This window comes from Colossoma macropomum, unplaced genomic scaffold (assembly GCF_904425465.1).
Source record: "Colossoma macropomum unplaced genomic scaffold, Colossoma_macropomum, whole genome shotgun sequence".
NCBI lineage: Eukaryota > Metazoa > Chordata > Actinopteri > Characiformes > Serrasalmidae > Colossoma > Colossoma macropomum.
This window is the reverse complement of record NW_023494784.1, coordinates 20,734,384-20,749,060: the sequence shown is the minus strand read 5'-3', so window position 1 is coordinate 20,749,060 and position 14,677 is coordinate 20,734,384. Positions and strand designations below refer to the sequence as shown.

Here is a 14,677-nt window from a genome sequence, read left to right as displayed (position 1 = left end):
TATGTCACAACACATCACAGTACGCTTGTCTGAGCAAAATGTGTGTATCATCAGTACATGAACTCTGGCCAACTGCATGTTTAATTACAAAGATTGCATAATAAGTCCTGTTTAACTGGATTTAGTGGAACATTTGCAAAATGTTGAATAAAAATATTTATAAAGCATCATAAACATATTTTTATAGCATTTTTAAGTGCACTATTGCTCATCAAATCTTAGGAAAGTTAAATCTTGTGGTACATATTCTGTATTGTGAAAAGGTCATTGTATGTCATGATAGTACATTTTGTCAACAGTTTGTGACTGTGGTCAGTAATGTCATTTTTAGCTGCAAGTCTCCCTTTTTCAAACACACTGCATCTAGATACATGATACAAAAGTGATACAGTTAGTATGTTCATCATTCTTTGATTCACTACAGATCTGTTTTGGTTCAGCTCTGATAGTTTGATTCAGGTGCATTGTATTTTTTCTCACTGTCTCAAGCCCCTGTATTTTTTCCTGAGAATGCTTTGTTAACCCAGCAAACATGCAGTGTAGTTTAGCATTGGTTATTGTTTAGCTTGTAAGTAAACATAGGTGTTTAACAGAATCAAAGCAATCAGATGGTCCTTTTTCCACGGCGAACCTTAACAGTGTTGCTACATGTAGTTTAATAGCTTTTGGTTTATGCTGTTCTGTTTTCTCTGCATTCAAAAAAGAGTGTCAGCCATCCGTGGCCTGCAGTCCAAGAGAGCACAATTAGTCTCTCTCTCTGGGTGGCCCTCCCTCCTCCAATAACTCAGCATGATGCTAGCTAGTGCAGGCATCTGTTAGCTGAGGTAACCAAATTGGCAATAAGTGTTCTCCTTCAAGTGTGTTTAACTGTCCAGTGATGTTGAATTAGCGGTAGTTCGAATAGCTGTAGGGGCCGGCTTAACGTGGTTCATAGGATGTGCTAGCCTTCATCCTCCTAGCGCTGGTTGTATTTTGTGATTAGGTAGATCTGAACACAGCTAAAAACAACAACCAAAAAAAAACTGTATAATCAGTTTGCCGTTTCCTTGTTTAACTGCATGTAGGCTTGTTACTTGATGCAGTTGTATTATAGACTGTTGGACCAGTTTTTTGTTTAGCAACATTTATAAGGCTAATGGTAATTATCAGCAGTGGCCTTTTTAATTACCGTTCTATCATATATTTACCTTTCCTTTAGTGACTTGACACATGTTTTATCCCAGGTGCCTTAAGTAGAAGAAGTATTTTGTTTTGAGTTGTTTTTTGTTTTCCAGTCTGTGGCTAAATGGCTTAGGCTGCACGTTGTAGGGATAAACCAATATGAAAGTTCTGGGCTGATGCCAGTAATTGATGTTTCCAGTTCTGTATCTACATATACCGTCAAATAAAGTGAGTTCAGCAAATTTGATGTGAAAACAACCATTATGGCATAAAGCAACATTCTGTGCAGATCCAAAAGTGCTCATCCAAAACATTAATGCATCCTTCTATTGGAACTAATCCTAATATTAAACCAAATGCTGTAATCCTAATATTGATCCTAATATGATTTTAGGCAGGTTTCTGAGGATACTAATGTGACACAGATATCTTACTGTATCACTACTTCTCTGTGAGGAACACAGACTGGTTTATGCTCTCCTTCTTTGCTCAACCACTCTTTTCTCCCACTCATGCGGTATCTGTTCTGTCATTGTGTTCTGTCAAAGCTGCCTATTATTCTGAGCCTCCTAATGAAGTCTGTTACTATTGAAAGACCTCCACTGGTTAGACCCTTGGATGTGATTCTAATGCTGAACTGTCTGCTTGTAACCATGTAGTTAGGGGTTCATTACAATGCTGGATTATATGATGGAACTGCTACATGAAATGTATTTGCTAGATTCTTTGGAAGACTGCTTATCTAATGATTTCTGAGATTAATATTTTGATCATAATTTAGCTGATCTCTTTTTGGCTTTAAACATATGGTAGAGTTTCACTATTCCTGATTCTCATTGAACCTTCACTGCTGTTTACTTACTTACATTTTGTAGTGAACAATAGATCACTTGCAAAATGCCTTTGAGCTGGAATGTGGGCTTGTCATTTTGTGTCACAACGGAATTACACTAGAGTGACGTTAGCCTTCTCTTACTCTTTGTTTGAAGCCTGAAATCAGCCTCCAGTTCACCCCAAGTGTTGAGTTTATCTATATTTAAAAGAAAAATAGTTGGAAGGGAAGCAGAATGGTTCTTCTGATTTTGTTTTTAAATTTCTATTTGCTTTTTGCTTTACATTGGCTCAGAAAAGTAGGCACTGTGTCATGTGACCTGAATGCCACCCAGACCTTGCAGAGATTATTTTTTTTTGGCTGAGATACAAGAATCCCATCTTCTCTCCCCCAAAACTAAAAAAAGCGTGTTTCCATGAGAGTGCGCTCATTCATTGCTCATTAAACTTTGATAAGATAACAAAGCTGAATGAAGCTTAATACTCTGATGTCAGAGCATAAGGCCCAGCCCTGTTCTGTCAGTCAGCACAGTTGTTGTGACAGCCCTGTTGTCCTGTCGCTGAGAATAACGCATTACATTGATGTTAATGAAGTCTTCTATGCAAAGCCTCACTATCAGCCACTCCTGAGTTGTAAGGCAGGGAATGAACGAACAGTAAAAGTGATGAGGTGTCACCTCTTGCATGGGGAGACTTAGACATGTGTCAGGCTCTGTTAATTCACATGTCGCCTGAGCAAAGCTTCCACCAAAATGCTTTTCTGGAAATATGATGTCATGACCCCAGTCGCTTGTGTGTTTAAACCAGACATACACTGCAATGTATTTCACTCCTGGAGTAGTACGAATTGGGATTCACAGATGTACAATAACAATAACACGCTCAATAACAGTAATCAGTAACTAATATGTTGTTGATTGATACCAATATCAAAAACTGATATTTTTTTTCCAGTTTAAAACCAGTTCACACTGTAGTCCATAGGAAAAGGGCTGTGAGTGTAAGGCAGGATAAAATTCTAAGGATGAATCGCTGAATTTCACATAGCCATGACACAGAAAAATCTGCAGCAATTATTGTAAACATCTACATTTTAAACGGATACTTTACATTATTAGTATGAAATTATTAAAAGTATGTATTTTAAAACACCAGCATCATGTACATGATCATTGCCGTTTTACATGTGATGAGCTGCTTTAGGTCTCCGTATCTGACAGGTTGATGACTTCACAGTTAGTGTGTGATCTGCTATATCAAATTTTATTAGGCTACAAGATGTAATGGACCACAGAGAGACTATTTAATTCATGTTTGCTGTATCATTATAGGAGAAATACAGAAAACCAACATATCTAAGACGGTCATGCATGATTTGTGTGTGTTTGTTTCTGCACCTTTCAAAAACATAGTTTTCACGAGCAATGTAGAAAATCAGTTGCTGTGTCAGAAAATAGAAAAGAAAGACAGAAAACGTAAACTATAACTTGGGATAGGTGTTTTGCTTTATTTAATCAAAGTGATAATGGGCCAACTAATTGAAATTAGTTGTTAGTTGCAGCCCTAAAATGCAACATTAGCAGTTTTGGTCAAGGACTCTTTTTGGCATAGTCGAGGTTTTCCTGCCTGAGCTGGGAACTGAGCGTCCTCTGTGTGAGGGATGGTTGTGTTATCCACTTTACTCAATTTGAGTTGGAAACAATAGAAATAGTGTCTCCAGTAGTAGCGACAGCACATGTGCAAGCTATATTGACTGTAATTCCGATATATATCTTGACTGATATTTCAGATTGTTGATTTGCTAAAACCTCTGCATTTTATTTGTTTTACTGCATTTGTATAAGTATTACATTACTCTGCAATGCTAATCCAAGTGGTAGTCGTCCCAGTTTCTACATTTTATAAATGTTTATGTATCTGCATAAGTAATATGAGCATGAAAAACGAAGTATTGACAAAAAACTACTATTTTCTAAAAATTTGTACGGTATATTTGAATTTAGTCCAGCACACTCGACATACTGAAGAATTTTAATATGCCCCTCACAGATCCATGTCATATTGTAACTAATAACTGCTCTTATTAGATCCTGAGACTTTCATTTCAAAAGAGGGGCCTGTTGGCAACTTTCTTCTGACCACACTGTTGCTTGGAGTGAAATGTGTGGAATCGAAACACTAATTTAAAACTGCAGTTGCAGGTGTACCACCACATATCCAGTCTTGACTGTTCATGCATGCTCTGCTCAGAAAGGTAGCGCAAGAACTTGCCATCTCACAATGAGAGACGCATGCAGTATTACCATTAAGCAAAATTTTCTGAGGAGACAACTAACAGCAACTTTCATGTAATAGAGAACTAACAGATATTGCACATAAGCACCATTGCAGTGACTTCATGCCAGACTTTTTCCAGTCAGATATACCTAGGTAGAGAGTAGCAGTCTTGAGACTGATAAACTTTTATAAATTGTGATTGTACTCATTAAGAAATGAAGGGGTTGCTCCATGCTGTAACATGTTTTTTACTTTTTAATCACACTAGCTTATTGCTGTTGGCGGGTCATTAGAATGTTCTGTTGCAGATTTCCAAGTAATGTGCACTATTATTTTGGTTTGACAGTGCTTGGGGGGGATGGTGGAACGGTGCCTGGTTTCTTCACCAGACACACAGCGTCCTACTGTGGTGTGTGTGTGTGTGTGTGTGTGTGTGTGTGTGTTTTATTTATTTATTTATTTATTTATTTATTTTTCCCCTTCCACTCACACCGTGGCAGAGACTTCATTGCTGCTTTGGGAAATCTAGGCATTTTATTTCTAATAACAAATTCTGATGGTCTGTAAACAGCTTAGACAATAAATTGCCAGTGTACGGTCTGAGAGAATGAAATTAAGCAGCACATTCAAAACTACAACGCACAACATTTTGGGGTTTTTTTGCAGTTGAAAATTGATTGAATATGCAATACAGTACAGTTCCTTTAGCTCTAGATTTTGCCTTTCTTTTCTTTTGTTGCTGGATGCATGTGCCCTTGTGGTACTGATGGTCAAACGCAGTATTTCAGTCAATGTTCTTGCTGCCTGAACAATTTGTTATTTATGAACTATTCATGCACTGTTTGTGTCTTTAGTAAGACAGTTTCATTTGTGCTTGGTTGGTGTGTGTTTGTAGTATGTACGTTTTTCTGCCTGTGTGTGTGTGTGTGTGTGTGTGTGTGTGTGTGTGTGTGTGTGTGTGTGTGTGTGCGCGTGGATAATAGTTATTCCTGATTGTATGTCCTTATAAACAGCAAGTATATTCTTGTGGCAGGCCATGCAGTCTTTGATAAACTCTGGGGTAAGGGGTGTGTTCGAACCCCAGTCTCTATACCAACCACAAGATGATCACATTTTCCATATTAGATTTCACAGTATATGAAGTGAATTAGGTGTGGTGAGTTGAGGTAAATGAATGTAGATAAAAGAAAACAGTAAATTAATTAATTGTGACACATCATGGGGCGTAAGTTCTAAATTCTAATTCTGTGCTCTAAGATGTTTAGAGGACAGCACAAGTAATGTTTGGTAGCTATGTAGCTTATTTTAATGTTTTTTTTTCGTGTGTTCTGGCAGAATGAGAGTTTTCTTTCTTGTATTTCCACGCTCAAGAAAAAATATTGCTCTGCTTGCCTACACATGATTTTGTGTAACTGTCACTTTTGTCTGAAAGTGTACAGTGTAGTGTATCAATTTGACAATACTACATGTGTTAGCTATCTGGTAAACATAGCTAGGAAGCAAGATGGGTAATAAGCCAATTTGGCCACTTTTGGCTTGTAATTTAATACATATAATGTATAAGAAAAGACAGATCTTTAATCACAATTATGTATATGTCCAAGAATTGTCGGCTAAAATTTAATGATCGTAACAGCCCTCTTAGGGAATGAAGTTGTTGTTGTTAAATAGGTTAAGGATCATCAGTCATGTTCACAATAATGTTCATTGCATAAATATATAAAGGGCAAGTGCATGTCTTAGGGAGGTTCTGAGAGATTGATTGTCGCAGACATGAATGTTTTAAGATTATAATAGACATTCAAGTAACATTCCTTACTTTGTATGTAGTGGTTTTCTGAGTTGTCTTAAATACCGTTTGTGGGTAAGGTCATACGTCTAGCTTTGGTTATTGTTTAGCTAATAAGTAGACATAGTTGTTAATCAGAAACCCAGATTTGAGTTTCTTCTGCAGCATGAACTGTGTTGCTGTGTGCAGTTTTGTGAATTGCTTTTGGTTTACACGGTCATTGAACCGGATCTTAAAAATAGATTCATTATTTCTAATTAATTGGTTTGCTTTGTTGTTGTTGTTGTTGTTGTTGTTGTTGTTGTTGTTGTTGGAATTAATAACAATAGTAGTAGCTATTGTAACAGCATGTCATCTTCAACATTTTGGTTGTTTAAACAAACAGTAATTCTAACAACTGCATCATTTCATTTAATTATTTTCATGATTGTTTTCAAGAGAAATGTGTAAGTTTCATATGTGTTAAATACTATCCTCCAGTACAGATCACTTAAACCCTGATATTGGTCAGAAAAATCACAATTATCTGTATACAACCAGCCAAAGCACTCTTTTTGTAAGTGCAGAGTTCTATGAATGTCACTACCATCTGTGACTAGGAGCAGGTAGGTCATTTTGTGAGAAGGGTAGCATAGTGGTCATGGTAGTCCAGATTAGCTGTCTAATGTAGATGAGAAGTGGTATGAGTGATGTCATTATTGAAAAATACAGAAACCCACATGAGTTATTTACCACTATGCCATGTTTCATGCCACTTAAAATGTCTGGGGTTGATTCAAAGTTTGGGAATACAGAATAACTATTACATTTAAATAACTGTTATTACAAAACCTGGAATCTTAATATTGTGTAATCTAAATGTTTTATCAACATTGCAGTCACGGGCATGCTTTGGAATGAATATCTTGACTGAGCTGGATTGTTTTTGTTGATACAGGCGCTAGTTCATGTTTAGCTCCTCGTAGTTTGTGCTTGTTTTGAGATAATCATCATCCCTGCAGTGATTGGTCCCATGAGTTCAGGGCATATCAGCATAGCTCTCATGATAGGATATTTAGTGTATGCCTACTGCTGCACCCAGTGGACTTGGTTGCTTAGCCACATTAGCTTTCTCATGCAGCTGAGAAGTAAGAAGTGCCTTTGATGTGCTGGTAACAGACCAGTATGCTAGTGTTAGCATGTTCTGTTATGGGTTTAGGACTGACATCTCTTTTTTTTATAAACTCTGAGTGAATTAAAGGCTTTATCGTAGATGGGCTCATGCTGGCATGAGCAGTGGGTTTTTTAATAGCTCTGGTAGTGAGTGATGTAGTTCAGGGAGCATCAAAGCCCTGCTGTGTCTGATCCCTGAGGGCTCAGCAGTTTATACTCTCCTCCGAGCTTATCTGGCAGTTCCTGACCCCTAAATCTAACCTGCGTTACTCAGCACTGGAATCAGGCCTGCTCACAAGAGCTCTGTGACTACAGACTGCTCAGACAGCCTGTCAGTACAGTCATAACAGTGGCATGCTAAGCAAGTCTGAGTAAATGCTGAAAGTGCTGCTGTATGCAGATTCACACAGTGTGGAAAGGAAGCACTTATGCTGTGGATGAACAGGCTTTTAGGGCAGTTTAAGTTCATAGAATTGAATTGAAAGAGGGATAAAAACATATGGGCATGTATCTGTGTGTTACTTTGGTTTGTTGGCCATCGTAGATATTTTCTCTTCTTTGGCAGCTTCATCCCTAAGGCATTTCTTGCTAGTCACTGACTGAGTCATTTTTCTGCTTGTGAGCAGCTGTTGAGCAACATAAGCCTCATGTTACAGCTGCCTTTATTTCCCTCTGCCCCAAGCACTGGTCTGGGATGAACTGAACTGGTAAATGGGCTTTGAACTCACAGCTCACTGACAGTAGTTAAAGCTGATTCACGACTGGACAGACCTCTTTCTCCGTGATAAGGTAGGTAACATGGAGACAATAATGATAGCATGGAGAGAACAAGCCTGTGTTTCTGTCCTGTGGCCTTGTCTGGGCCTGTTGATTTCACTCGGCTGTAACTCAGCCCAGCTGTTTTCTCAGCTCATGGAAAATCACTGCAGAGAGTGAGGGATCACAAAGAAAGCAGCGTGACTGCAAGCAAAGCTGGCCACCTTATTGTTGACAGTTTTTAACACAGGGGAAGATATTGACCATAGCAGTAGGTGCATATTTAGACGTACTGTATGTTGTTTTGGGAGCAAGGTTCAGTGTGCCCCAGCCAAGAAAGGTGGAAACTGGTCTGAGTTAGTCACTAGTAGATGATTACATAGTTATTTAATGAACTATCAATATACTACACAAAATTCACAGAGTGATTTTGCATAGTATGTGACCAAATTTGAGAAAAAATTTGAGTTATACCTGAATCCATGACACGGCAGTGTTGTTAGGCTACAGTTTTTGTCAGCAGGCAATCTGGTAGGTTGCATTGCAATATGGCCAAGAACTGCCCGATTTGACAAGAAAAGGCTGTGACATGCAGATTGACCAATCACAAACTGTTTTGCTAGGCCTTTCACTATAAAAAAATTAGCTGATGATTATCATATATATAATTGCAATCAGTACTTAAAATTGCCAAATATAATTATCATATGTAGAGTCAAGCAAAACTTACATACTTCTCAAGACATGCTAACATACTGTTAATATACGCAAGCATACATGCTAACATTGTTAGCATTTGCTACCCAGAGAACAAATGAGCAAACATTACTCAATGCTACCTTTTAAACAGGTTATGGCAACAAGTTAGAACTTTTATTTTTATTTTAATAATTGCATTTATTATTTTCTTTTATTTTCATTTATTTGCTTCAACCCAACCGATGCACTCAAGTCACATTCTCCTTCTTGCAACATAGAAAATTAATATAGAAAATAGTTGTGGTCATCTTACTGGTCAGCATATAGGGATAAATAAGCTGAAAGATCAGACATACAATAATTCGTACGATAATTGTGACAGAATTTGTTTTTGCTTGATGCGTGGGGCCTGACTATTGTCAAGACAGTGCAACAAAAACAGACCCACGTAAAAGAGAAATGCTATTCAATGGCTCTTGGCCACCAGGAAATAACATGTCAACTTCAGACAAATCTCTTGAATGATATTTACAGATTGGAGGCTTAGTTATATGTTGTTTTTTTATGTACGTATATGGTGTATGTAACCACAAGTCACTAAAAATGCTTGTCTGTACTTTGGCTTCACAATTCAGTGTCTACAACAGTTTTTGCCTATTAAAAAAAATTCTATAATGTTTTTATGGAGGCCAAGCAAATGAAGACAGTTTCTCCCTCATGTCATGGTATCTGTTACTTAGCATGGCTGTTTACATCTCTACATGCTCTCAAGTTACCAGTTCATCCTGTAATCCTGTACTGATCCTGTTAGTGGACAGAGATATTTGCACCCTTCCGTAACTGTGCATTTGTATAAAGTGCTGCAGTATGGGTAGTGTGGATGTAGTATAACTGGCCTGGATACAGTGCTCCAGTGTGGACTTCATTACAATGAAGGGGGACAATGCTGTGTTTAGACCTATCAGGATCATGAAATTGTAGCCAATGAGTAAGTGCTGTATAAATGATTGTGGTTAACAATTTAATTGTCCTTTTTGTATGTTGTGTGCCGTCATTGACTGATATCTTGCTGTCAATACCTAGTAGCTCCCGAATGATGACAGGCACGTCTTGAGCTCAAATAAACACGCAGTACTTACCGCTGTCCTCTAAACATGTCCTCTAAAGCACCGGACAGCACTTTGATGTTTTGTTGTTAGACCCGTGATGTGGCTCATTAAAAGTATTTTCTTTTTTATTTACATGTATGTTGTAGAAAGAAATAGCGCCCATCTTAAATAATTGCTGTCAGCTCTTAGGATCAAAAGATGATGTAACAGTTGTGACAGGCTTAACTGTGTTACCTGTGTGTGTGTGTGTGTGTGTGTGTGTGTGTGTGTGTGTGTGTATGTGCGCATAAGTATGTATATCGCTGCATTTTGGAGATATGAGGTTTTCTTCTGACAAGAGATATGTAGTTTGTTTGTGTGTGTGTGTGTGTGTGTGTGTGTGTAACATTTGTAGAGTGTTACAAATGCAGTAAAATGAATAAAAGGCAGTAGACCACAGTTTCCTCCATGTGAATGTGCTACTCTTCTGGGCTACAATAAATATGTCGTTAATTTTTTTTTTTTTTTCAATTAATATATGATTTTGATATCATTGTACATGACTAATATTAAATCTTAAGGTTATTAACTGAGTAATAAGCCTAGATTTAAAGCAGTTAAAAGCATGTACTGAGGGGGAAAAGAAGCACAAAGCAGTAGAAATAAAAACTCAGGGAAGACAATGCCCCTCCTTTCCCAGGCTCTGTGGTGGAAGTGAGAGATAAAAATAGCAATGAAGAGTGTTGAAGTCTGAGAGAAAAAGAAAGCAGCCATTCGCTCATGAGAGGATGGGTTTGGTCTGCAGGCCAGTGGGACGGGGTTGTACCATCTGTCTGTCTGTCTGAGGGGAGTAGGCCAGTGACTATGGCTGAGAGTGGCCTTAGTGACTGACAAATCAGTGAGGCAGAGGAAGGCCCTGTTGTCTTGCCTGGACACCGGCACACAGCGAGTGCTACAGTCCTGTGCACCATATTCCACCTTAGCCAGAACCTGAGTCTAACTAGAGAGGTGGATGTTATTTTTTATAATATTTTTTAGTTTATTATAATGTGGAGTTAGACATGCTAAAACTTAAAGGAGAAGTAAACTTCATTAAAAAAATGCATCAGTTATTCAGTTATCAGATGGACAAAAATGTTTTTTTTTTTCTTTTGCTGCCTGCAAGTCTGTTCTGTTCAGCTGATGTGGCTTGGCTGACTCCGAGCTTGCTTTTAAAGACATCACCATAATTACTGTAATTCTCTTTTGTCTAAGAACAAAGGATCAGGATTATACCTTCAAGCCCATCTGCTGATGGAGCACACGTCTCTGAGTGTGTAGGTACAGTGAAGTGCTCTGATAGTAGTGTATTTGTAGTAGAAGACTGAAAAGATGTCTTTTAGTGATCTGGTTGAGGCATAGAATGGTGACCCTAAAAGGATTAGCATTTAGACGGCAGCCGCATAGGTCCATTTGAGGAAAGAATATATAAATATCACCTTATTCTGGTGCTGGTACTATAAACAATTTGGAACAGTTGTTTAATTGAGCTGTTTATTATTATTATTATTATTATTATTATGAAATACCACACATTTAACAATTGAGGATTTGTTATGTCTTGGAGAGTTTCCATTTGTCCCAGAGGGAGTGACAAAGCTTCAAAGCTTTAATCTTGAACATTCCACTGAAATTAAGAAACAGATATCCTGCCATTTCAGATGGCATTTGCTAGTGTGGCAGCTAGCGAAGGCAATTTATTGCTGCACATATAAATGACGTAAAACCATGCTAAAAGGAGGAAAACAGGTTACATTTTACCTATGAATTTCAGAGCTATTATCAGTAATAGTTGTGAAATTGATTGGTGGTCTCAGCTTTAGCTAGTCTGTTCTAATGAAGCTTATAATCTCTCACACTGATTGTAGCAGTTATTGAAGTCTTTCTAAAACATCCATTCCAAAATCTATTCTGTCCAGTTGCTGAAGATGCAACAGTTTTTCAGAATGAGAATCCAATCTTAAATAAGGACACAGTCATAATCTGCTTAAGCATCACTCTGATGTAGCTTAAGATTAATGCAAATAGTAAGCAGCTGAACATGTCCAAAGTAGTAAATAAACATTTTAAACTGAATTGATAGGTTATTATGGTATTAAAATGTCAGGACACATTTTAAGGGAGTAAACTGCAAAAGTCATTGGCGTGTCTGTGTGTTTACTCGCGGTACAACCAAAGAGACTCCTGTACTCTTAGTAATGTTACACCAGCAAAGTGATGTACTGTATCAAGATCATACCCAATATGAAAATGTAATATGATCAAGCTGTTTTTGAAATTGTTTAAACACATTGTTTACTTGCTTGTGTTCCAAAACATTTACGTATAAACAGGCTAGAAATGTAGTAAAATGTGTGAAAGGTCTATGGCTGTGTGACCATGTGCTCATTAAGAAGTTTATTGTATAATTACTTAGGAATTTCCTTGTTAAATTTTTGAGTGGGGCTAACTCCTTCATTGCTCCTGTATTTAGCAGTTTGGGCAAACTACTTCAAATCTCTGCCTTTCTCCATTGTTACTGGTATTCTCTCTGATGCCTATGATTTTCTCTCTGACTGCTTTATGGTCATAAATTTATACTGAAATTAAAAAATGAAATTAAAAAATAATGAACATTTACTGGCTGCATGTTTCATTACAAAGAGAGCATAATTATGCCTGTTTTATTAGATTTAGTGCAGCACTGTATGTGAAATGTTGAATAAAAATTCCATTTTTTTTCTGTATCGCCCATCCCCTCTCTGCCCTGCTTATTCAGTTTTTGATCAAGCAGTGGAGTGACAGGACCAGAGGCTTATGATAGAATCAGTACTTGTCATTTGCACACATTTTCTGTTCATGTTTATTAATCTTTACTCATTTGTTCTTTTTTTTTCTCCCCTAGTTGGCTCTGCTGGGAATGGACATTTTGTCTGCTTTAGTGACGAGATTGCAAGACCGTTTTCGGACCCAAGTTGGAACAGGTAGTCAAATATATTTAATGTAAAGAAAAAAGATGTTTGTGTCTCTGTATGAACTGCTATACAAGGAGTTATGTCTACTAGATGTGTATTTCCTCTTTCTCATGTGACTAACTGCAGAGTATTGGTTATTTACATGCTATTTTGTCTGCTTGCAGTTTTACCTAGCTTGATTGATCGGTTAGGTGATGCCAAAGATCAAGTCAGAGACCAGGACCAGACACTGCTGCTGAAGATCATGGACCAGGCTGCTAATCCCCAGGTAGCTAAAATTATGAATAACGCATGAAAGCATGAACCATGCTCATAAAGTGGGGAAAAAAGTGCCCAAAGGTGAATTTTCACAGGTATGCATGTATGAGCATTGCGTATGAGCAGAGAAGCATGTTTTTTGTAATCTCTAGCATTATTATAGCTGCGTCACTAACTATGACAGTGTACAGTTTTTAGGTTTTGGTTATCTGAAAGAGGAATATCCCAGGAGATTAGTTAAAGAACAGATTTCACTTAGTTGATAGGCAATTTTCCAGGCTCAGAGAGGAAGGAGTTGTGAGATCCTTAATAAGATTAGCAGACATTAAATTGAATTAAAGCAAATGCATTTGTCTGATTGTCCTTGCAGCATGTTTGGGACAGAATGCTGGGAGGATTTAAACACAAAAACAACAGGACCAGGGAAGGAGTCTGTCTTTGTCTCATTGCAACACTAAACACGTAAGTCTCTGTAAAATGGACACTTTCAGTAATTTCTTTTAGATGCAGCACTTTAAACTGCTACCTGTGCTACCTTAGATTTTAAGACATAATATGGATTTATAAATACTGGCAGAATTGATCACAAAATACGTTCAACTTGTTAAGACAAATATTAATAGTAACTGCAGGTTGCTGTAATGTTGTTTCTTCATTGGAGGATCAGTAGATAGACCTGTTTATTCTCCTTGATTTACTAAATCTAATCCACACACATTAATGTGTCTCTTCTGTTTCAGATATGGTGCCCAGGGCCTAACCCTTAGCAAAATTGTACCACATATATGTAATCTGCTAGGAGACCCCACAAGTCAGGTATGTTATATTTTATAATGTGCATGTTAGTTTGAGCATAAGCAAAGGACATCAGTATTCCCTGTTTTAAAATAATGACTCAAAGATTATTTCAACTTGCATCATGTAAGATAATCTTCTTCATATGGTCCATTAAAAATCTAAAGCATTGGCTTTGCCTTTGTTCCCAGAATCTCTTTCTGTTCTTCTTTAGTCCACTGTGCCCCCTGGTGGTTGTTTGAGCTAGTGACCCTGAAAATATATCTTGACAAATTGTGTGTACTTTGCATGCGTTAATATGTGTTCAGTGTTTTAATTTAAAGCAAGTAATCTGGTTGCCTTAAAATGTTGAGTTAACTGAACTTCAAACATAATTCAAGAGAATGTAAAACTCTCAAAATTAATTGACTATCAGAAGTTCAGTGAACTCAAAATTTAAGGCAAGTTCAAACATCAAATCGTTTTTTAGTGTTGCAACTTATATAAGGAAATAAAAGACTTGAAACAGATTCTAAGAATGAATGTTCAAAAAATATCTGAAAATGTTACCAAATTTTACCATGATTGGTATGAAATACTAAAATGATACCTAAACTTTGTGCATATGAACTAAACCAGAATAGTCTGCCAGCCAAAAATATCCAGACTCCAGCGGTCCTTTGGTCAGAAAATCACCACCGATTTAAATAAATTAGACATTGATACATGCCATATTTGAGTTTGTTTGTGCTATTTTTCTGTGGAAATTATCTTAATTTTCCTTTTTCATTTTTAGAGGTAGAACTCTAACCTTTACAACAGATACAAACAGGGTTATGTTCTGTATTACCGTATTTATTTTCTGATAAGTGCTTTGTACTTCATAAATGTTTTAGAAA

The 14,677-nt window shown here is 37.2% G+C and overlaps 1 protein-coding gene across 9 annotated transcripts in view; it reads left to right on the top strand.

Annotated features, from left to right (window-relative positions):
• Nucleotides 1-14,677, top strand: part of clasp1a (cytoplasmic linker associated protein 1a) — an 82,141-nt gene that overhangs the window by 7,292 nt on the left and 60,172 nt on the right. For all 9 annotated transcript variants that reach the window (XM_036592208.1, XM_036592052.1, XM_036592272.1 and 6 more), the window contains exons 3-6: nt 12,677-12,755; nt 12,911-13,014; nt 13,375-13,466; nt 13,745-13,820. In XM_036592208.1, coding sequence (XP_036448101.1) covers nt 12,677-12,755; nt 12,911-13,014; nt 13,375-13,466; nt 13,745-13,820 — 351 coding nt within the window. The remainder of the gene's footprint in view (nt 1-12,676; nt 12,756-12,910; nt 13,015-13,374; nt 13,467-13,744; nt 13,821-14,677) is intronic.